The sequence below is a fragment of the Chelonia mydas genome, chromosome 5, assembly GCF_015237465.2.
Source record: "Chelonia mydas isolate rCheMyd1 chromosome 5, rCheMyd1.pri.v2, whole genome shotgun sequence".
Lineage (NCBI taxonomy): Eukaryota > Metazoa > Chordata > Testudines > Cheloniidae > Chelonia > Chelonia mydas.
The window spans coordinates 41,705,175-41,726,843 of NC_051245.2; the positions used below are offsets into that span (position 1 = coordinate 41,705,175).

The 21,669-nt window shown below is 43.1% G+C and overlaps 1 protein-coding gene across 3 annotated transcripts in view; it reads left to right on the plus strand.

Annotated features, from left to right (window-relative positions):
• The first annotated feature begins 477 nt into the window (after positions 1–477).
• Positions 478–21,669, plus strand: part of MAST4 (microtubule associated serine/threonine kinase family member 4) — a 446,036-nt gene continuing 424,844 nt past the window's right edge. For 2 of the 3 annotated variants that reach the window (XM_043546459.1, XM_043546460.1), the window contains exon 1: positions 478–1,164. In XM_043546459.1, the coding sequence (XP_043402394.1) occupies positions 856–1,164 (309 nt within the window). In that variant the 5' untranslated portion in view covers positions 478–855. The remainder of the gene's footprint in view (positions 1,165–21,669) is intronic. The other variant, XM_027821471.3, reaches the window with a different exon arrangement.

A 21,669-nucleotide genomic window follows, 5' to 3' on the forward strand; every position in this document is an offset into this window, starting at 1 on the left:
TGGTGCAGGGATTGATTGGGACCCAGACCTCTTACCTCAACACAAATAATTAATAAAATAACAATACTAGGAGACCTGTAGGAATGGGCCTGAGAATGTTTGAGTCTCGCCAAAAAGTCCCTTCAACAGAGAGGGATTTTGAAAGGATTAAAAAAAACCCCTAGAACACTAACTTTCTATCAGAAAGTTTAATATATTGTACTTGGACCGTTTATAAATAGGCTACTTGACAGCGTCCCTTTGATAAGATCCCAGCCCGTGCTCACAAATGAGCCCCAGTGGCGGCACTATGGTTTGAAAGAACTTGCTGTGTTCAGACACGTTGCATCCTGCGCGGAGGTGCAAGGAGACAGACCTTCTGGCTCTCCCGCCCCTCTTTCCTCCTTTTTAACTGGTTGTTCCCCCTCCTCCCACTCGTCTCGCTCCGTCCTTTTCCCTCTCCTCCCTCCCCCCATTACCTGCCGCTCACGTTGGGCTCTTGGCCCAGGAATCATCCTCGCAGGGCCCACCCACCGCCATCCTTACCATTGGCTCCGCGGGCTGCCCGTCTCCCCCTTCCCCTGTCCCGGAGGCAGGTTCGCGGGAGCTGCGGCAGGCTCGGCGCGTCTCCGGCTGCCTGGGAGCGGAGCCGCCGCCGGCACCGACAGCTCGGAGCTCGGTCCTAGGCGCCAGCAGCGGGGGGCAGGGACTCCCCGGGTCTCTCAGCCAAAGCGCCATGTAGCCGCCGCTGCCCCGGACAGCGCGCGGTGCCCCGGGGGCGGCTGCTTCCCGGCGGAGCATGTAGGCGCCGGCGGCGGGGGGTTGAGCTGGGTCCCCGCCGCGGCGGCTCCTGGTTGCCCGCGGCACTTGGCGGCGATGGGGGAGAAAGTTTCGGCCGCTCCCGAGCGGCTGCGGGGCGGCGGCCGGATCGTCTCGTCCTGCTCCAGCTCCTCGGGCTCCTCCTCGGGCTCCTCAACTCTCTCGGAAGAGGGGGACGCCGGCTTGGCCCGGGACCGCCCCGGCGGCTGCTCCGACGCGGGGCGACAGGCGGCGGCGGCGCCCCGCGGGGCGGAGCAGGAGGAAGCCGGGCGGTGGCCGCAGAGCGAGGAGGCGGCGAGCCCAGGTGGGGGGCAGCAGCAGCTTCGGCCGGAGAGCGACGCCTCGCTGGAGGAACAGGAGGAGGAGGTGCGGTTCGTCCGGGGAAGGGGCCCGGCCAGGTGCAGGGGTTGGTGGCCGTGGCTGGCTCCTGAGCCGGGCGTGGTGCCGGCAGCGGGCAGGGGTGTCGCCCTGAGGTTAAAAGCGCCCTCTCCGCCTGCGGGGATTTCCCGGCAGGATCCCGTGTGCTGCGCGGCATCCCTGGGTGGGTTGGCAGCAGAGATGCGGGAACAGTTGGTACAGCGGGGGTGCTGAGCGCCTTTGAACCAAACTGTAAAAACCTTGTATATGATGGAAACCACTTGGGGGTGTGTGTGTGTGTGTGTGTTTGCAGCATGTTTTGATGGATGCCGGGTGTTGAACTTGCTTCTCTGCTCCTGTCTTCCTCTGAAAGGAGAGCTTGGGCTGAGACAGGACAGGGCTTCACTAGCAAACCTTTCCCTAGCACGTTGTTCACAGGATTCCTTCCCCAGTTCACTTGTTCCACATGGGATTCTTATTTGTTCCTTTTGCTAAATGTTTGTTTTGTAAAAAGGGAAAAGCTTCCTCATCCCCCCCCCGCCCCAGAACAATCCAATACGATCTCTTCCTCTTATAACGCTGCTGTTAAATGAACTCCTCAATGTCAAATGGAAATTATGGGTTAGCCCTTAAAGGACACTAATCTGCCTGGAACAGCTAATGCCATATCTTTGTGGATTATGTTGTGGCTTTGTGAAGACAGAGCTGTTGCATGATATATGTATACACATGGAGTTTTTAAAAATTGATTTGTAGCCTACTTTCTAATTAGTTTAAAGGCATTTGGACTGTTTTCAGGGTAGGATTATACCTGTATGCATTGTATAGTTTTTAAATGTATTGGCATGCTCTGGTTCCATAAAACTTCATAATACCTAGTTTGGAATCATATGGTTTTATATGCTGTCACTGGGCAATCTGTGTTCTCTCTCAGCCTGGTGGCTCACAAACTTCTTTTTGTTAAGAATTTGTCCACAACATCCTGACGCAGGTTCCCTTCTCTCTGACTTCATCCTACATCTTCCTGTGGCTATGGCTGGGTTTGACCAGGGAGGCTAAGGGTTTATCTTTGCTGCAATGTTAGCTTGAGTTAGCTATGCTCAGGTTCACTCCTGTTGAGGTAGCCTAACTCATAAGAGCATAAGAATGGTCTGATCAACAGTCCATCAGACCCAGTATCCTGTCTTCCAACAGTGGCTTGTTCCAGATGCCTGAGAGGGAATGAACAGAACGATTGTAAAGTGATCCATCCCCTGTTGTCCAGTTCCAGCTTCTGGCAGATGGAGGTTTAGGGTATGTGTGCATGACAATTAGACACCCGCAGCTGGCCTGTACCGGCTGAGAGGCTGTTGAACTGCAGTGTAAATGTTTGGGCTTGGGCTGGAGCCCAGGCTCTAGGACCCTGTGAGGTGGGAGAGTCCCAGAGCTTGGGCTGCAACCTGGGTCCTGAACCTCTGTGCTGCAATTAAAAAGCCCCTTAGCTCGAGCCCTGTGATCCTGAGCCAGCTGAACAGGCCAACCGCAAGTGTCTAACTGCAGTGTAGACATATCCCAGAGCATAGCGTCAAGTCTCTGGACCCTGACCATCTTGACCAATAGCCCCTGATGGACCTATTCTCCATGAACATACCTAGGTCTTTTTTGAACCCTGTTATAACCCTATTATACTTTTGGCCTTCACAGCATCCTCTGACTGAAGTTAGAGCAGTCACACTGTGAAATAACATTTGAGCTGCAGAGTAGCTGAGTCCCCACTGCATTACTAGCTGAGGTATGAGCAGTACTTGAACTTCAACCCATAACCCCTAATGAGCTAAGGAGCTCAGGTTTCATGCACTACTTAACTCAAGTTAGAGATTTTTGTGTGGTTGAGAATTGGTTAAGGGCAATACTGCAGTTAAAATCTTCAGCTAATCCTGTTTGGCACTGTTAACACAATGTTAGCAAGCCCTAAGAGAATTAGGCACAAAACTTCCATTGAAATTCAGTGGAAGATGAGTGACTGTCCTTCTGAAAACTCCAGTCTTACCTAAATAATACTAGGGCAGATCAAAATAAACAAAGTGGAGCAATAGCCACAGAGAACATGTTTGAACACCCACTCCCTCTGTATTAAAGCCAGTTCATCCGCAGGCTGTTTTTCTTTTTTGCATGTGTAAGATTTTATTTCCTCTGGCTGCTAGCAGCCATGTAGCACTGTTCATGCCAGGTCACTTTGCTGTTTGGTTCTGCTCTCCTTTTGCATTTGCTAACCCGTGTAGTCAGCAGAATCGCTGGTTTGAAAGGCCCAGTGGGAACAAGCCATTAGGGCTGCCAAAGAAGCCAAGAAGGCTAAGCAGGCAACCAAGAAGTCTACACCCTCTACAACAAAGGCTCCCACAAAGGCTGCACCTAATGGTTGAATTTCAAAGTGAAGAAACACTTAAAGCGGCATGTTAAGACTTCATTTTCTACATAGGGACCCACAAGTGGAGAATACAGGGGAGTTCTGAAACCAACTTGCGTGCTCACTTGAAGCTTTTCAAAAAGCTGGATGTTCATGACAGCTTGCATAGTTGGGGATGTCATGCTGGTTGGTCTTGTCCCATTAGTTTTATTTTTGTTACTTTTAAATACAGTCAAAGTTTGAAAAGCTAACTGGACTTCCTTCCGGTTAGGAGGAGAAGGATGCCAGTGAGGTGCAGAAGTAGTAGCCTTTTCTTTTTTTTTTTTCTTTCTTCTTTTCCTTCTTTTTCCTTCTTTTCTTTTGAAAGTCAGTCAGATGTTTATTTAATGCAACCAACTACTGTTTGACAAGTTAGCGCTTTCCACCAGCACAAGGAGTAGAAACTTTCACTGGCTTCATAATCTTTTGTTTCGGTGCAGCCTTTGTGGGAGCCTTTGTTGTAGAGGGTGTAGACTTCTTGGTTGCCTGCTTAGCCTTCTTGGCTTCTTTGGCAGCCCTAATGGCTTGTTCCCGCTGGGCCTTTCGCACTTCAGGCTTCTGATTTCTCTTGGCCATTATTTCAGCCAAAGATGCACCAGTGATAGCCCTCTGGAACTTGGCTGCACGGTGTGTGCGCTTCTTTTGTATTGGTAGGAAGGTTAGATTTCTTCTCTCCTCCTCAATCTCAGCTTCAGGGAAAGGAAGTGCTTGAGCAGCAGGAGAGGTAGGATAGCTGTCAGCAGTCCCAAGAAGACAGTGCTGCATCAGTTCACACTTTTGTAAAGTTATCTTTATAACCATAACTTGAACTTTAATTTTTTTAATTTTTAATTTTTAATTGAACTTTTAAATTCTGTTGTATCTAGTGATTTAGATTCCCTGCTGCTTGTGAGTAGAACTGAGTCAATAACTGATTTTTGGTAGCTTGGCAGTTATGTGCCCCCCCCCCCCCCCCAAAAAAAAAAAAAAAATTGTGTTCAGTTGACCCCAAACAATAAATTCCAAAAAATTGCAGCAAATCAAAAAAGTTGACTTAAAAATACATTTCAGATTTAAATGAAACATTCATTTAGTTTTGGGGTATTTTAAAAAAAAAATAATAAAAAGCAAAGGAAATGAAAGGCTAAAATGGCTGGAGGAGGAGATGGTGCCGCTCTCCTTATAACTTTTAGCCCAGTGGTTAGGAGGCTCTCTTGGGATGTAGGCAACCTGGGTTGAATTCCCCATCTGCCCAATGTGGAGCAAGGGTTTGGACTTGAGTTTCCAGTGTTTCAGGTGAATACCCTAACTAGTGGGCTACAGAATGTTCTCTCAAACCCTCTTGAAACTGTTCCACGACATATGAATAATTAAGTAGCAATTGTAGCAGGGACTTGAACTTGAGTTTCTCCCTTCTCAGGTGAATGGCCAAACTACCAAGCTGCCCAGTAACCTGGGTTGGGTGTGTCTCAGGCTGTCCTACTGAATCTGTTCCACATTGTTTAAAACTCTTGAGCAGTCATTGGGCCAGAGAGAGGGAGAATGATTCCATAGCTTCTGTGGGGTTGAAGGGAAAGGAATGAATGCCAGAGAGGCAGTGCTTGCCCCATTTTCTTTTTCACCATGCCTCTCCATCTCCTTGTGCACCAGCTCTTCTCTCTGCCAGAAAGTTGCTTGGAGGAGGGGATCATAGTTGTTTATAGTTTTGTTTTGTTAAATTTATTGATACAAATGGTACCAAACATCAGCGATGAGTACGTCATTTTGTTTCTGAATACTTGTCTTTCTTTCAACAAGAAAGAAGCCATGTAGTTTATAGGCGAATCAATTCTCAGACTTTGACTGAACTGCTGGAGGTTGAGCTTACATATAATGTGAGATCATCATTGAATTTGAAGCTAATTATTATTGATTCTACTATGAGTTCCTGAATCACCTGGATAACTGGGAACACTCTTGCTTGTCAGAGTGCTGTAGCAGCCTTCCAGCAGGAGTGCACTACTTCACAGTAAGAATAGCTGTTTGTTATAATACTTTCTTTGGCTAAAATGGTTAAAAAAGCTTCAGAAAAAGCCACCTTCTCCCAAATATACAAACCCAGTCCTTGTGACCATGATAAATTGAGAAAATTGGTAAATTACCTTTTGTAAAGTAAAAAAATGTATTCTTTGTAACTGAGACTTGGTATTCAGATAGCCGTCTGATTTGAGTTCTATTTTCAAGGTTATTAAAACCCCAAAATGACTGGATTTCTACTGAAAACTTAAACTGACTTCTTAGAGTTGCTTTTGCTCAAATAAATATATTCTTAGGAAACCCCTCCCCCTCCAGTCGGCATGATTCCTGTATCTTAAGTCCCTTGTTCTGTATAATTAGGGACACAGAGCTGTTTCTTAGTACAGTAGTTTTTCTTCTATCTGCTGCTGCTTACTGTGCACCTGAAGACCCACTCCTCTGTTCATTAACCCACATGTTCTATACTATAGCATTTGACTTAGGCCATGTTTACACTAAAAAATTAGGTGGACCCAGCTATGTTGCTGAGGGGTGTGAAAAATCCACACCCCGGAGCAGTGTAATGAAGCAGACCTAACCCTTGGTGTTGACAGTGCTAAGTTGATGGAAGAATTCTTCCAATGACCTAGCTACCACCTCTCAGGGCGGTGGATTAACTACAGCTATGGGAGAATCCCTCCCGTCACACTAATGAATGCCTACACTGAAGCGTTGCAGCTGTGTTGCTGTAGTGGTTTATGTGTAGACATAGCCTTAGTTTTCCCAGGAGGGGAAGAGAAGCTGTGGGGAGGAGACATGGATCTTAGTTCGATACTTTTTTTGCACAGGTGCAGAGGGCAGGGCAACTCAGCTAGAAAGACCCAGAACAGGGTATGGTAGTTAGTAGATATGTTCATTAGTTGTTCTGAGGCTGTTTTCATTGTGAGCAACCCACCTGCCAGGTCATACTTTAGTTATCCTCTGAGACCTGAGTCAGTCAGAGAGCCAGGGGATTGGGGAAAGGTTATAAATAGAGGAGTTTGACACAGGACCAAGCACTGTGTTTGCTTTGAGGGCTTGGTCCCAGTCCCTGTACCAATTTGGAGACAGGTGAGTTCTGTTTCAGCTTTATTTACAAGGGAAACCTTCCATTAGAGTGATATTTGGTCCACCACATTGTGTTTTATGGAACTGCCTGTGGAATTTGTTTTGTTATTAGCGCTCTGCTCTAAACTGGGATTCTGCTTTAGAGAGAATGGGGTCATACTTTGTGAATTCTTGCCTGACTTAGCCAGGCTTATGAGGAGATGTGGTACCCTGCAGAGTGAGAATCTTATAAATATCCGGGATCCCAGCCTTTGTACCGCTGTGGATACAGGATGAAGACTTCTGTTTCACCAGCAACTGAGCAGAACAGTCAGCTATTAATTCCAGAGCTGAGTGGCTGCTAGTTGTGGCGCTCCCCAGGCTACGTGCGGACAGGGTTCTGAAGTGTTTGAAAGGACCAAGAGACTGTCATTTCTCTGCTCCAAAGAGCCCAGGTCACACACGCTATATAATATAGTTACCTCTAAAGTCTCAGAAATCATCTCTGAGAGAGGATCAGAGGGAAATGTGTTTTGATGTGTGTGCTAATGTATAAAAATGATGTGCTGAAACTTTATATTTGAAAATATATGTACATAAAAGAGAAACAAAAGGGGGGAAGTCTATAAACTACACCAATCGATTCTTCTACCGACTAGATTTTGTTTAAAAGTTATTCTTAGTCTTCCAAATGCTATTTACAGCATTTTATACTATTTACAATGTGTTTTGTATGCATTAAATCTTTGTTATAAGAGAACCATAGGGTTCTTAGCTCTTCTGAAATTGATTGGGCGCTGTGAGTGTCCATTTATCCAGGTTTTACATTCAATAACCCTGAGGTTGAACTTTGTGTAACCTATTTAGAAAGGACTGCAAGACAGAGCTCTGGCCTGTGCTTTACCAAAGGGTTAAGCTGAGGTGCAGGAAGAAGGGGTGTGTGTGTGAAATAGATTTATACAGAATATTGTCTGAGCATCATCTGTGTCTGTTCCAGTATAAAAATCAGTTGCTTTGAAAACTGTGACTACATGTGAGAAATCTAAACAAGAGTAGATGAATTTCTGGAAAACCAAGATTCTGTCATGAAGCTGTCGATATTGTGGAGCAACCCCCTCACCCCCAGAAAATAAAGTTGTTTGTGAACTCTTTTTTGTAGATTTGTCATCTGGAATGCATAACACTCTAGTAGGTACATACCTATGTCACTGGAGATTGCCATCTCTTAATGCAGCACTGTTGGCTGTAGCTTATGCTACTTGTAAACATCCTAGTGTCCTTAAATATTAATAATGTACATGTTTTGCTGTGCTGGAGTGTGACTTAAGTCTTTTAAAAAAATATGAACTACCCTGAAGTGTTTTCAATGGAGATGTTACATAATCCAGTGGCTGACATCAGGGCATACCGTTCTTATCTAACCAAATGGAGTGGTAGTATTTTGCCTTTCCTTTATTTCTTTCTCCACTTCCCTAAAAATTAAAACTCCATCTGTTATGGACGGGTTCGGTGTCTGGGAGACACCAACTATACAGGTCCTTGCATTGTTTTAGTAATATGTTTTTAGTCTTTGGCACTGATGGAGCATGCACCATTCTGAATACGTCTTCTGCTCAAAGATGAAGTGCATAATTATTGGAAAGTGAGTTAAGAGTCAGAGATAGAGATGCCACAATGAAATACATGCTCACTGCTAGGTAGATAGTTTTGTGTCAGAAAATGCCGATTCGTCAACCTGAACACTTTTTCTGGATAAGGGGCATTTTCAATGAAACTTTCATTGGGAAGGTGTCTACGGTCCAGGATATAATTTCATTGGGAAGGTGTCATTCCTGTGTATATACAGTCCAGGGTATAATTTCATTGGGAAGGTGTCCAGGATATAATTGCTACTCAAAACCAGGGAGATCCACCCTATAATAGTCAGTAGCCTGATGGTTATGGCACTCATCCAAGATGCAGATGACACGGGCAAGCCAAGTTCAAGTGCTTGCTCAGCCTTGTTCAGAACACTTGTGAATCTGGATCTTACCCTAACCCTGAGACTGTTGGCTACTCTAGCTTGGGTCTCTTATGTTTGGAGCTGTTTCAGTCTGTATAAATATTCACTGGGCTAGAAAGAGATTAACTCTGTAGCTTGGTTGTTAGGGCACTCATATGGGATGTGAGAGACATAGATTCAAGTCCCAGATCTGAATCCGGGAGATCAGGGATGTGAACCTGGTTCTCCTATGTCTCCTTCGTCTCGGGTAAGTGCCATAACTGTTGGACAGTTGGCTCTGTTGGGTGGGGTGTCTTTCTCTGTTTTTACATGAACAGCTTTGAAATATCTGTTTGTTTGGTCCCAAAGTGAAATGGGAAACTTTTCAAAATTATGAAAATTCTCACAGAATGGGAAAACCATTTCCCAGCCAGCTCTACTACTAGGTTCTTGAATATTTTCAGTGGGGTTATTTAAAAATGAAAAGGTTTTGCTTTATTACCTTCTCTTAAGTATATAGGACTGTCTAACATTCATGTAAACCACTCTTTTCCATTTTGCCTTTAACATTAGAAGTATTTAGTACTTCCCTTTCTTTGCTGGAGGAGATCTTTGGAGGACTCTTGGTGATGCCACACAAAGATGTAAACTGAGCTTCTGTCTCCTCAGTGGTGTGAGTGCTGAAGAGACTGATTCTTACACTTAAGGCTTTGTCTTCTCCTCCTCCAGTAATATTGTTTTAATATATGTAGGTACATATCTTAATACAGAAATACAATATGTTGCTCTTATGGTTATCTATTGACCATATTATTGTTAACATTTTATTTTATTTTAAATTATTTAAACACAACTTTAGCATGGGGGGGGGCGTATGTGTGTATGTGCTTATGTAACCATTCATATTAACGTTTTCAGTGGGGAGACGGGGAAAGTGAATGTTTTCTGGGGATTGGAATGACGAGTCGCAGGAGAATAGAAAGAAAGGAAAGCTAAGGGGGCTAGAGTATTCAATTATTATAATAATTCAATTATTATCCTCTGTGTACATCCTTCCTGACTATCCTATAAGTGTAGGATTACTGCATCTATATATCAAAGTATCTCAATGGTTTCAGTATTTCTATTGGATTGGTTTCTTGTGCAAGGTATACTATTTAACCTTTTTAAAAACATTTGCCTAGAACTGTTTTCACTACAATTATTAGACCTTGCATTACAAGATATTCTATTAATAGTTTATTCCAGTGAGCTACAGTAGGAATAGTTGCCAAATTAAAGATTGCCCTTTTTTTTTCCCTATAAAGAGCAAGAATAGGAGTAGCTTCCTTGTTCCTGGTTTGAGTCTTTTTGGCAGGCCAACTACTAATGCACTTCTTGAGAACTTTAATCTCTCTAGTATTATTTTTTTTTATTTCTTTCAGGATTATTTTCCAAACCTTTCTGCCACCCAGCAGTTCCATATCCTATGTATGAAAGAGATCCTGGCTGTCTTGCATTTCATAAGATATCTGGGGCAATATTATGTATTTTATTATATAGAGGTAGAGAAACATGCATTCTGTAAATTAAAAAGTACTGAAATACTTGGTTAGTATTTCAGTCAATATTTATCATCTATATTACCTCATTCCATTCTTTTGCTGTTACTTCGTATTGACAGTCTGCCCTCTGTAGCTCAATAGCTTTATGTGGCTTGTCCTCTAAAAACAGTCATGAGATTAATATGTTCTAGACATAATCTTGATTGCTGAAACTCAAACCTTTACTTAACAAAAGTTTACTAATACATATAGCTTTGTTGGTTCCTCTTTTATCTGAAAGTGTTCATTGAAAAAGTAAGCAATCTGTATATTTTTAAAAATATACATCAGCTATATCTGTTTTAGGGGTTGTCCACCCATAAAGAAATCTTTCCACTTTTCTTAGTGATACTTGCCTCAACACCTAAAGACTTATTTATTCAGTCCAGTTTTAAAAGCAGTTTCACTTTTTATTTTTGATATTCTGAGATCTCTTCTTTTTGTGTGGTCAAGTGCCTCAGGTACAGGATTAAGGGGTGACTTGATCACTATGTGTAAGTACCTATGTGGGGAACAAATATTAGCAGACAAATTTATAGCAGACAAGATCCAGTGGCTGGAAATAGAAGCTAGACAAATTCAGGCTAGAAATAAAGCATAAGTTTTTAACAGGTTAACTAATCTTTGGAACAGTTTATCAAGAGTTGTGGTAGATTCTCCATCACTGGCAATTTTTAAATCAAGATTGTATTTTGGTTAAAAGATATATGCTCTATGTCAAACAAGAATTAATTCAGAGAAGTTCTGTGGTTTGTATTGTGCAGGAAATCAGCCTACATGATTACAGTTGTCTTTTCTGGTTTTAGAATCTATTCAAAGATCATGAGTCAGGCCTCAAAATGAATTTAAAAATAATATTGGATTCTTCTTGTTGTCTGGATTTTGAGCATTGAAGGGTCATGTTTTCCAACTCTTCCTCGCTGCCATGAAGGCTACACCTTTTATTTTTTAATTTTTTTTTAATAAATTGAGATTTTCATGACTTCAGAACCTGGGGCTTTAGGAAATATACTGTTCTGTGAAATGTTCTGTGACTTGTGATAGAGTCAGAAGAGCTGATAGCTGAGTGCATGTGGGAGTGATGGGGAGACAATGAGAAGATGGGGAGGAGTGAACTGGCAAGGACTAACCCCCCCAATATTGCAGGACTGCAAGGAGGGAGAAATGGGTGAAAAAAATCTCCATCTAAAATGAAGCCATTTCCTTTTAAGATTTTTAGTTTGTTTGAGCCACTGATCCCAACTATCGGAGTTTAAATATCTAGCTGAAAGAAATTCTCCCATAAAACCTGCACTCTGCACTTTGAAAGAATATAATGATATCCTACTCAAACAGAGACCCAAATAAAACTAAGGCTCTTGTCTACACTACAAACCCTTGACCGGGTTACACTTTATGCTGAACGTGGGGTTAACTCATACAATCCACAGCAGGGATGATGCATTCTTTGTTGTCCCACAGAAACATTACTGTGCATCGTGTTCGTTCAGTAGATTTAGGGAGAACGCCATGCATGGGTCTCAGTAGAAACACACTGTGACTTAAATGCTGCCCTCAAGAAATAAAAATTATTTAATATATACTGATTGGCAAATTCTTCATGGAGCCTTTCCCTGATGCTTTGCTAGAACTGTGTAATTAGCTGCGCCTGTTCTGTGAGCGATCTTATTGTGTCTAACAGCACTTCTACCTTGGGAGATAGTGTGCTGTGGGTGGGTGTACAGATCAGCCAATGTATTTTTTAAAAAAAAACCAAAACACTTCAGATTGCTAGTTATCTTCATGTCTTTAGGCAACTTTTATTAGACTGTAACTATGCTATAATTATGGTTGAGAAGATATTTCCAGAATAAGCCTCTATTTTTCATACACTTTACCTTACCAAAAACGTCTTGGTCAGACATCTTTCCTACCAGATATGAGGTTATGGGTCTATTACACGAGTGGGTGGGTGAGGTTCTGTGGCCTGCAATGTGCAGGAAGTCAGAGTAGATGGTTGTGATGGTCCCTTCTGGCCTTAAAGGCTGTCTATTAATTTTGGTGTATAGAAAATTTTGGAGAAAATGTGTAATCATATTTTGTTTAGAGATACTAGAATACCAAAGGAGGTTATCTTTTAGCAGATATGGGGAAAAACTCATAGCTCAAAAATGGCTTATTAAAAAGTCACACTTGTATGTGGTAATGGTTTCCACCCAACTGGTCTGTCTTAATCTCTTACAGTTTTCAGTTCTCTCTTACTTAGCACAGACGTTCTTCAGCTTATGACACACTGGAGAAAACTTAAAGGTATATCTTCAGCTGATGTAAATTGTCATAGTTCCATCGACTTCAATGGAGCTGTGATGGAGATGGAGCTCTTCTGTAGTAACTTATGAATACTGTAGGTTGACCTAGGTATTGGGATGTTCACTGTATGAATATATTGGTTTCATTTAATAGTGGGCTGTATGGGAAACAAGTGAGCAGGAAGAACAGCTCAAGGTAAGCCACCCCACAGCAAACGCTTTAGGGTTGTTTTGGGTCCTTGGCAGAGCCTTAAACCTGAGGAGTCTGGCATGTCTTGCAGAGTTCACTGAACTGGTTTACGATGAGCAGGGCCCAAAACCCAGGAAGTGACAAGACCCAAGGAACATTCTCTGGATAAAAAGAGATTCTTTATTTCCAGAGGGGAAGTAGTTGTTGAGGAGCTCTTTGGGGAAGCAGACTAAGGCAGGCACTTGCTGGAGCGTCTGAAGAAGCTAGGACACCTCTGGAGGATGGTGAACTTTAGGTAAGACACAGACACACGCGCACATTACAGTTTGTTTTAAAATCCTTTTACGCTAAATGTGTTGTTCTGACTGTTAAAAATTAAACAATACTTTGATTTAAGAAGGCCATCTGGTCACTGTATTCACCGCTGATCACAGATTCCTGAAGGAAAGGACCACAAGTACCAAACTCAGTTGGAACTGCTAGGTAAGCATAGTTTGATACACAGGTTACTGTAGCCCAGAGTCTGGTCACAGAGTGGGAGAACTGACTCCACTCCAGAAGAGGTAAGCACAAAAGCCTGACACCTGAAGTGGGTTTCCTCTGGGATAAAGATGCAGCTAGCTTTGCAAAGGTGCTAGGACAACTTGCATCATTTTAGTATCAGCCCCATAATGTTCTGTAGCCTTTGTGTTTCCATGTCTGTCTGTGTGACACTCTGCTAGCACGGTGGACTTTTCTGAAAAACCATTAGAAATAAAATGAACAAAAGAAGATGCATTTTACAAATCTAAGACATTAGTCAATGTAACAAGTTTTAAATGGTTTAAAAAAAATCACACACCCTACTCTGCATGCGGGGCTAGCTTTCTGAGGATGGGTAAAGTAAGGGCAAGTCTTCTACCACTGACACATTTGTAACTGCTTACAGTAGCTAGTGGGCGCAAGCTTGGTGTGCTATTACACCCTTCTGTTTAATTTACTTGGATGCTACCAACGGGTATAGTTGTGCAAGGGAAGTGTGACACTTTTTCCTCATCTAGGAGATAACTTATTTACAACTATGTGTGTCCTGGAGACTTGCAAGTGGGTACAAGCAAGTTATAGCTATGAGAGAACTAAAATATTTGAATCCAGCTCGGCTTCTCCCAGTGTGACTCTACTAGGTAAGGATTTTTGCATAGTAATCAAATTACGTAAAGGTAAATCAAAGAGATTATGAATCCTAATGTAGATTTACACAGTGATGGGTGAGTCAGTATAAAAGCCAAGAGCGGAACTGGGAATAGCAGACTGAACACAAGTCTGAGAATTTGGTTTCAAATCCAGATGAAATATGGTACATGAATGAAACTGTGTGAGGAAATAGACTATTAGGTAGTGCTGGCAAGTGTGATGGTTTGACCTGTTTTTTAATTTATCTCTGACACGGTTGCCAGCAGGCATCTGTAGCTGGTTGGAAGTTAGATAATTGTAATACACAGCTACCTGTACTTAGATGCGATCTAACCAACTAAAGCCAATAAAGTTATTTAAATAAGCATTGCAGGCAACAAATTATCACTTTCTATTTATAGATGAAGCAAAAATATGTCCATTGTTACAAATCTGGGTGCCAAAGTTGTTGTTCACACAGTGCACAGGCAACTTGTGGAACCCCTTGCCTGAGGAGGTTGTGAAGGCTAGGACTATAACAGGGTTTAAAAGAGAACTGGATAAATTCATGGAGGCTAAGTCCTTTGGCTGTTAGCCAGGATGGGTAAGGAATGGTGTCCCTAGCCTCTGTTTGACAGAGGGTGGAGATGGATGGCAGGAGAGAGATCACTGATCATTACCTGTTAAGTTCACTCCCTCTGGGGCACCTGGTATTGGCCACTGTTGGTAGACCGGATACTGGGCTGGATGGACATTTGGTCTGACCCAGTATGGCCACTCTTATGTTCTTAATTTTAGAAATGTGCACGAGTACTCCCATTGAATCTGATGGGGCTACTCATGTGTAATGTTACTCAAATATGAAAGTGTTTGCATGTTTGGGTGCCTTAGTTTGTAAGGTTTCTATGTATTGACGAGGTATTGGAAGCATTTAGCAAAGGCTTCTTGAATCTCATTTCAGTATTACTGGAGAATGTGTTTATAGTGTGTGTGTGTGTGTGTGTGCATATATATATATATAATATGCAGCAATGTTGCTTGAATACATTTTTTTTGTTTACTCTTTCTCAAGTTAAGTCAGGGCACTCATCTGTAGATTGAGCTATTTTAAATAATTTAGGCCTGGTCTACAGTACGCGGTTCTTTTGGAATTAGCTGACTTACCTCGAAATAAAACTGGTTCCGTCCCCGCAACCAAACCAGTTTTTTCGATTTAAAGGGATCTTTACTCCAATTTCTGTACTCCACCTTGGCAAGTGGAGCAGTGCTAAAATCAAGATTGCAGTTCCGGGTTACAGGTACTATGGATGCAATTCGACGATATTGGCCTCCGGGAGCTATCCCAGAATGCTCCCTTGTGACCGCTCTGGACAACAATCTGAACTCCGATGCCCTAGCCAAGTAGGCAGTAAAAGCCCTGGAAACTTTTGAATTTCCTGTTTGGTCACCACTATCACAGGCGACCATGCAGAGTCCACCATCACAGGCGACCACACAGTCCCGGATTCGCAGACGAGTTCCAGCATGGTCCGAACGGGAGGTACTGGATCTCATTGCATGTTGGGGAGACGAATCTGTTACGGCAGAACTACGTTCCAAAAACAGGAACGCAAATACGTACGCTAAAGTCTCCAGGGCCATGATGGAAATGGGCTACTCCAGGGACACAGAACAGTGTCATACAAAAATCAAGGAGCTCAGGCAAGCGTACCAAAAAGCCAGGGAGGTGAACGGGCACTGTGGGTCATAACCCGATACATGCCGCTTCTACCATGAGCTGCATGCAGTTATGGGGGGTGACGACACCACTACCCCACCACTGGACATGGACACCTTGCTCCGTGCTATTCCCTGCCTTGCAGGAGGATGAGTATTTGGAGGAGGAGGACAGTGCACAGGTGGCAAGTGGGGAATCTGTTTTCCCCCCTAGCCAGGAACTATTCTTAACGCTGGAGCCAATAGCCTCCCCCTACTCCCAAAGCATGCTTCCGGACCATGACCCTGGAGAAGGCACTTCTGGTGAGTGAGAGCTTGATCGGAGCCACGCGGTGGCAGGGGTGGGGGGAAACCCAGCTGCGCTGGGCTGTTCGCGTCTTTAGTTTAAAGGGCTCAACCCTGCTCAGAGCCTCATCGGAGCCCCACGGGGCGGGGTGTGTGTGTGTGGAGGGAGGGTGTTGTTTGAAGCGATCATCCCAGAGAGCCCACAGGCTGCCTGCAAGCTGAATTCTGTTGCCTGGCTGCATGTGATGGCTTACTCACACCAAAGTGGCAGGCACTTCAGTATAGGAGGCAAAATGAGACCTTGTACAGAAAGAACATGCGCTGTGTACTATGAATTGCCTGTTTCACTGAGAAGCAGTGTCCCCTTGTTCTCTAAAATGTATCTTTTAAAATACTACCCTCCCTTTTTTCTCCTCCTGCAGCAGGTGCAAATGTTCCAATGTGGCCCCTATCTACTCTGTCCCAGAGGCTGGTCCAGATTAGAAGGCGGAAAAAACGAACTCAGGACGACATGTTCGCTGAGCTCATGCAGTCCTCCCGCACTGAGAGGGCACAGTTGAATGAGTGGAGGCAAACAATTGCGGAGTTGTGTAAAGCGTTACATGAATACAAACAGAAGAGGGACACATGCGATGAGAACAGGCAGGATGCTATGGTCAAGCTCATGGGGGAGCAAACTGACATGCTCCGCTGTATGGTGGATCTAATGCGGGAAAGCCAGCAAGACCACAGATTGCTGCTGCAGCCCCTGAATAACCACCCTCCATCCTTCCCAAGTTCCATAGCCTCCTCACCCAGATGCCCAAGAACACGGGGGCAGGGGGGAGGCTATGGGGACCCACACAGTCAACCCCAGAGGATTGCACAAGCAGCAGAAAGCTGGCATATCCTAAATTTTTTGATTTGGTTTCTGGACTTGTCCTTCCCTCCTCCTCCACGCCCCTAACCCAATGGCCCCCCCCCCCCCCCCCCCGTCTAGCTTCTGATTTTTCTCTCAATGTTTTGTGCAACAAATAATAAAGAACGGTTTTTAAACAATTGTGACTTTATTTCCTTTAATATATATATAGGGGGCGGGTAACTTTAAGAGAAACAAACACAACTGTCGCACCGTACCCTGGCCAGTCATGAAACCGGCTTTCAAAGCTTCTCTGATGTGCAGCGCACTCTGCTGCACTCTTCTAATCGCCCTGTTGTCTGGCTGTGCGAAACTGGCCACCAGGCGAGTTGCCTCAACCTCCCACCCCGCCATAAACGTCTTCCCCCTTACTCTCACAGATATTGTGGCGCGCACAATACAATTGGAATATTGGTTGTGCTGAGATCTGACCGAGTCAGTAAACTGCACCAGCGCACTTTCAAACGTCCAAACGCACATTCTACCACCATGCTGCGCTTGCTCAGCCTATAGTTGAACTGCTCCTTACTACTGTCCAGGGTGCCTATGTATGGCTTCATGAGCCATGGCATTAAGGGGTAGGCTGGGTCCCCGAGGATAACTATAGGCATTTCAACATCCCCAACAGTAATTTTCTGGTCTGGGCATTCAGTCCCTTCCTGCAGCTGTCAAACAGACCAGAGTTCCTGACGATGCGAGCGTCATGCACCTTTCCCGGCCATCCCACGTTGATCTCGGTGAAACATCCCTTGTGATCCACCAGTGCTTGCAGCACCATGGAAAGGAACTCCTTGCGGTTTATGTCATGGCCGCCCCGGTGTTCTGCGTGGATAATCCCTGGAAAAAGGGCGCAAAATATAGGAGAGCAGAGTGGCAGCAGAAGCTGTGCTGTTCAGTTCACAGTAGCCGAACAACGGCTGAAAATGGTTGTCTTCTGTGGCTTTCATGGAGGTAGGAGCCCAGGACAGACAACATGGAGAAGCTTGGAAGCGTGGCAATAGTGGGAGAGCAGAGTTGGCAGCGGAAGCTGTGCTGCTCGGTTTACGATGGCTGAGCACAGTTGAGTTGGAGAGATGGATTCATAGTAGCAGGAGAGAAGTGGTCTACCATCTGTTGAAAGCAGTATGGTGTCTGCACGCCAAAAAGGCGCAAAACAATTGTCTGCTGTAGCTTTCTGACGAGACGCACCCAGAAACGCCCACGAGAATGTTTGTTTTTTGCCCCATCATGCACAGGGAGCTTAACCCAGAATTCCAATGGGTGGTGGGGACTGCGGGAACTGTGGGATAGCTACCCACAGTGCACCGCTCCGACATTCAATGCTAGCCTTGGTACTGTGGACGCAATCTGCCGAATTCATGCACTTTAGTGGGGACACAGAAGACCAAATATATAAAGTAACTTCCGAAAATTAGAATAGAGTAATTTCAAAATAATTTCATACTGTAGAGGTACCCTTAGTTATATTTTCATCTCCAGGACAACTTGTCAAGAATTTATTTGTAAAATTAAGTATATCTTGATCTTCACAAAAAAGCTAAAGTGAATCCTGAATTTTTCCATATAATTACAAGTGGGTTTCTTGAGTGGTATATTCACAGCAGACTCAATTTGGTGGTCCTTACTTGGGCAAAATACCTTCTGAAGTCATTGGGAGATCTGTTTGAGTATGGAGTGAATGATTTAGGCCTGTGACTGATAGTCAGTTGGCTATTAAGAATTCATAATATTAATCTTGACTACATGTAAACACACACACTATTCACTAGTCACTTCACCTCTGTGCCTCAGTTTCCCGATCTGTAAAATGGGGATAATGATACTGACCACCTTTGTAAAATGCTTTGAGATCTACTGATGGAAAGTGCTGTATAAGTGCTAGGTGGTATTCATATTATTACTACTACCCTGTTTTACTATACTGCATCTGTAGTAGTTCCTTAAGTGTTTTATTGCATACCTACCAGTTACTTTAAAATACTGTGTTATGTACTCTTGTTTATACAGAGTGCCATCCCTGTTGAAACTATAGTAAAAACTGTATTGTACTTGAGAAATACTATGAGTACTTAAAATGCAGTCTGTGTAGATCCAAGACAGGAGAGTTATAGCTGTATGTGCAACCTTCACTTTGGTATTTTTGGCTCTTGAGTGCTTGACCATGGAATCTCTTAAAGTTTGCAGGAATACTCTTGTCCCTATCTTTCCCTTTGCATTCCACCCACATGCTCTGTGAGTATTAAAAATGGCACTGTGGCCATCTGTATAGTTCCAGGTCAGATTTGCTCAGTCTACAAATAAGTATTTTTGCCTATCTCCTAGCCTGGCTAACTCTTTGGGGTGGTCTCCTCCTTCTGCATCTTCACTAGTATGAAGAGTCTGTGGGTCAAGTTCTGCCACATACACCTGTGCAATCCCACTGTAGTCAGTAGAGTTCCACAGGTGAATCCAATTGTCCTTAGTAGAGTGGTTTTTTTTTTTTTTTTTTTTTTAAATTCCTTGTTACCTTGGAAGTTGTCCTGCCTCCCTAATGTAAGGGTATAATGTAGTACAAAAATGTTGGAATGGCATTCTATCCCCCAGTGTAACCATGTGTATGTATATAAAGGTGTTGTATAGTTCCATATTCATTATATCACTAGTTTCCATATAAAATTTGCTCTGTTAGACAAAAATCATTTCTATTTACTAGTAAACAGCCCTAAAAATCATGCTGGGTTTTGACAATCAAGTGGATTTTTTTTTTAAACACCTCCAGTGGTATCACCAGTATCAGTGGGTTTGCATGACAAATTGGGCTCTCAGCTACATCTATGCAATTCCATTTCTTTAAATGATGCTTTCTTAGCACACTCACACACAAACATGCACAATTTATAGATAGATAATTTTACGGAGGGCTTAAATCTGCAAACAGTAAAGTTGTACAGGTGTAAGAGAGGACAGAGCTTAGCCTGCTGAGCCTTTCTCATCGGTAATGGTGGTAGTGCATATGATGGAAAGAGCCTAGATTGTCAGAACCCAGAGTCAGGACTGTTCTACACCACGAATTTACATTGCTGTAGCTGTATCTCTGAGGGGTATGAAAAATCCACATCCCAAGAGAAGTAGATATACTGCCTTACACCCTGGTTATAGACAGTGCGAGCTAGGCAAAATAATTTTTCTATTGACCTAGCTACCACCTCTCAGAGAGGTGGATTGCCTTTGCTAATGGGAAAACCTCTCCCATTGGTGTAGGTAGTGTCTACACTGAAGCAGAGCAGCAGCACTGCAGCTGAACCACTGTAGCATTTTAAGTGTGGACATATCCTCAGTTTATACATAGAATTAGTTATGTGCCTCGAGCATGGAACCTGACAAAGTCCCTTTTTAGAGAAGAATGACGCTTCAGTTGTTCAACAATTGAAAGATTTAAAAAACAATGTCAGTTAGTCTGGGAAAACGTTTCCCGTATAGCCTGTGTCTGTTCACTAGTTTTCTGAATTGTATTTGTGTTCAGAGCTGTGTAGTGCTGGTGTTGCTTCACACTGTAATCTGCCTCAGCTTTTGCATCCAGCACTTGGAAAACTAGAGTCAAAGTGTACATATATTTCAGTTACTTTGAGTTGTCAAGTCTTGTCTTGTCTTATCCTTTTCAGAAAAACTGAAAACTCATTAAAATATATATTGCAGTATTGATGCCTTTTGGCCAACGAAGAGGTCTGATGCATTGCATATATATAATGTTCCAAAGTGGGTTTGCTGAATGAAGACATAAAAGTATTGATTTCATTCATCATAGATGCAGAGGGAATAAAATACTTGTGCTGATAAACTTAGAAGTCTTAATTCAGGAAATAATTTAGTACTTAGATTTTTTTTCTTAATCTAATATTATCCACTTCATCAGGTATCCATATAGTTCCCTCGTCAATGTCCATTTGTTCATCATTTTGATAGTAATATAATTTCTCCTGCACTGAGAGAAGGCAGGGCTAAAGTAATAGAAGTCACGTGACATAACTTCTAAAAATCAGATTAATATTTTTATTGCATATTGGCATTTCAATGAGCAGTGCTGTAATAACAAACTCTAATTCCTGTCAACACAACATGTACATTTAAGCACTTCCTCAACAGTAAGGGACCAAAAATATGTTGTTTTGGCTTGTCTATTTTAACACCTATTTTAAAATAATGTAATCCATAAAATATCCTTTTAACTTGATGAAGCAAAATAACTAACTTCTGAGTAAGCTTTTACTAAATTGTAAATTAAAGATCAAAGTTCCCTACTTCCACAAACTTCGATCCCATGAAGTCCTCCTACTTCAGCCAACGCCAGGTGATCAGAAATCATGAGTGACTTTAAAATCCTAAGACTTTAAAAATAATAAATGTTGATATCTTTTTATCTACTTTCTGTTTTTTGAGTCTTTAGTTTGAGTTCACGTTTTTTCAGCCTTTATCTGCAAGCATGAAGGCTAGAAACTCACTTTTAAAAATAAAAATAAACAAAGTCTTGAGACTCTCATGTAATCACAGGACCTCAGAGCTGGCACTTCAGAAAAGTATCAAATATCACAAGAGTCATAATAAAATCAGGAGCACTGCCAACAAAGCTCCTTCCCCAAAAGCTGGAATAAATAAAACTTGTAGTGTGTCCTGATAGCTGTAGAAATGGCCCTTCAGACAGGTGGGGAATAGGCTTGAAACAATACCCTGCCACCAGCCCCTCTCTTGCTTCGGTGCCCCCACTTATCGCAACTGTGACAGTATGGCACATGTTGGAGAGGGTGCTTCTTAACAGGCAGGTCTCAAGCCATTTAGTTGTATAGGTCAAAACCAACAGCTTAGTTTCCACTTGGTAACCAGCAGACAGCTAGTGCAGATTCTGTGGCATGGGTGTCATGCTCATGCCAAGTTATGTTGCTTAATAAGTAGGCTGCTATGT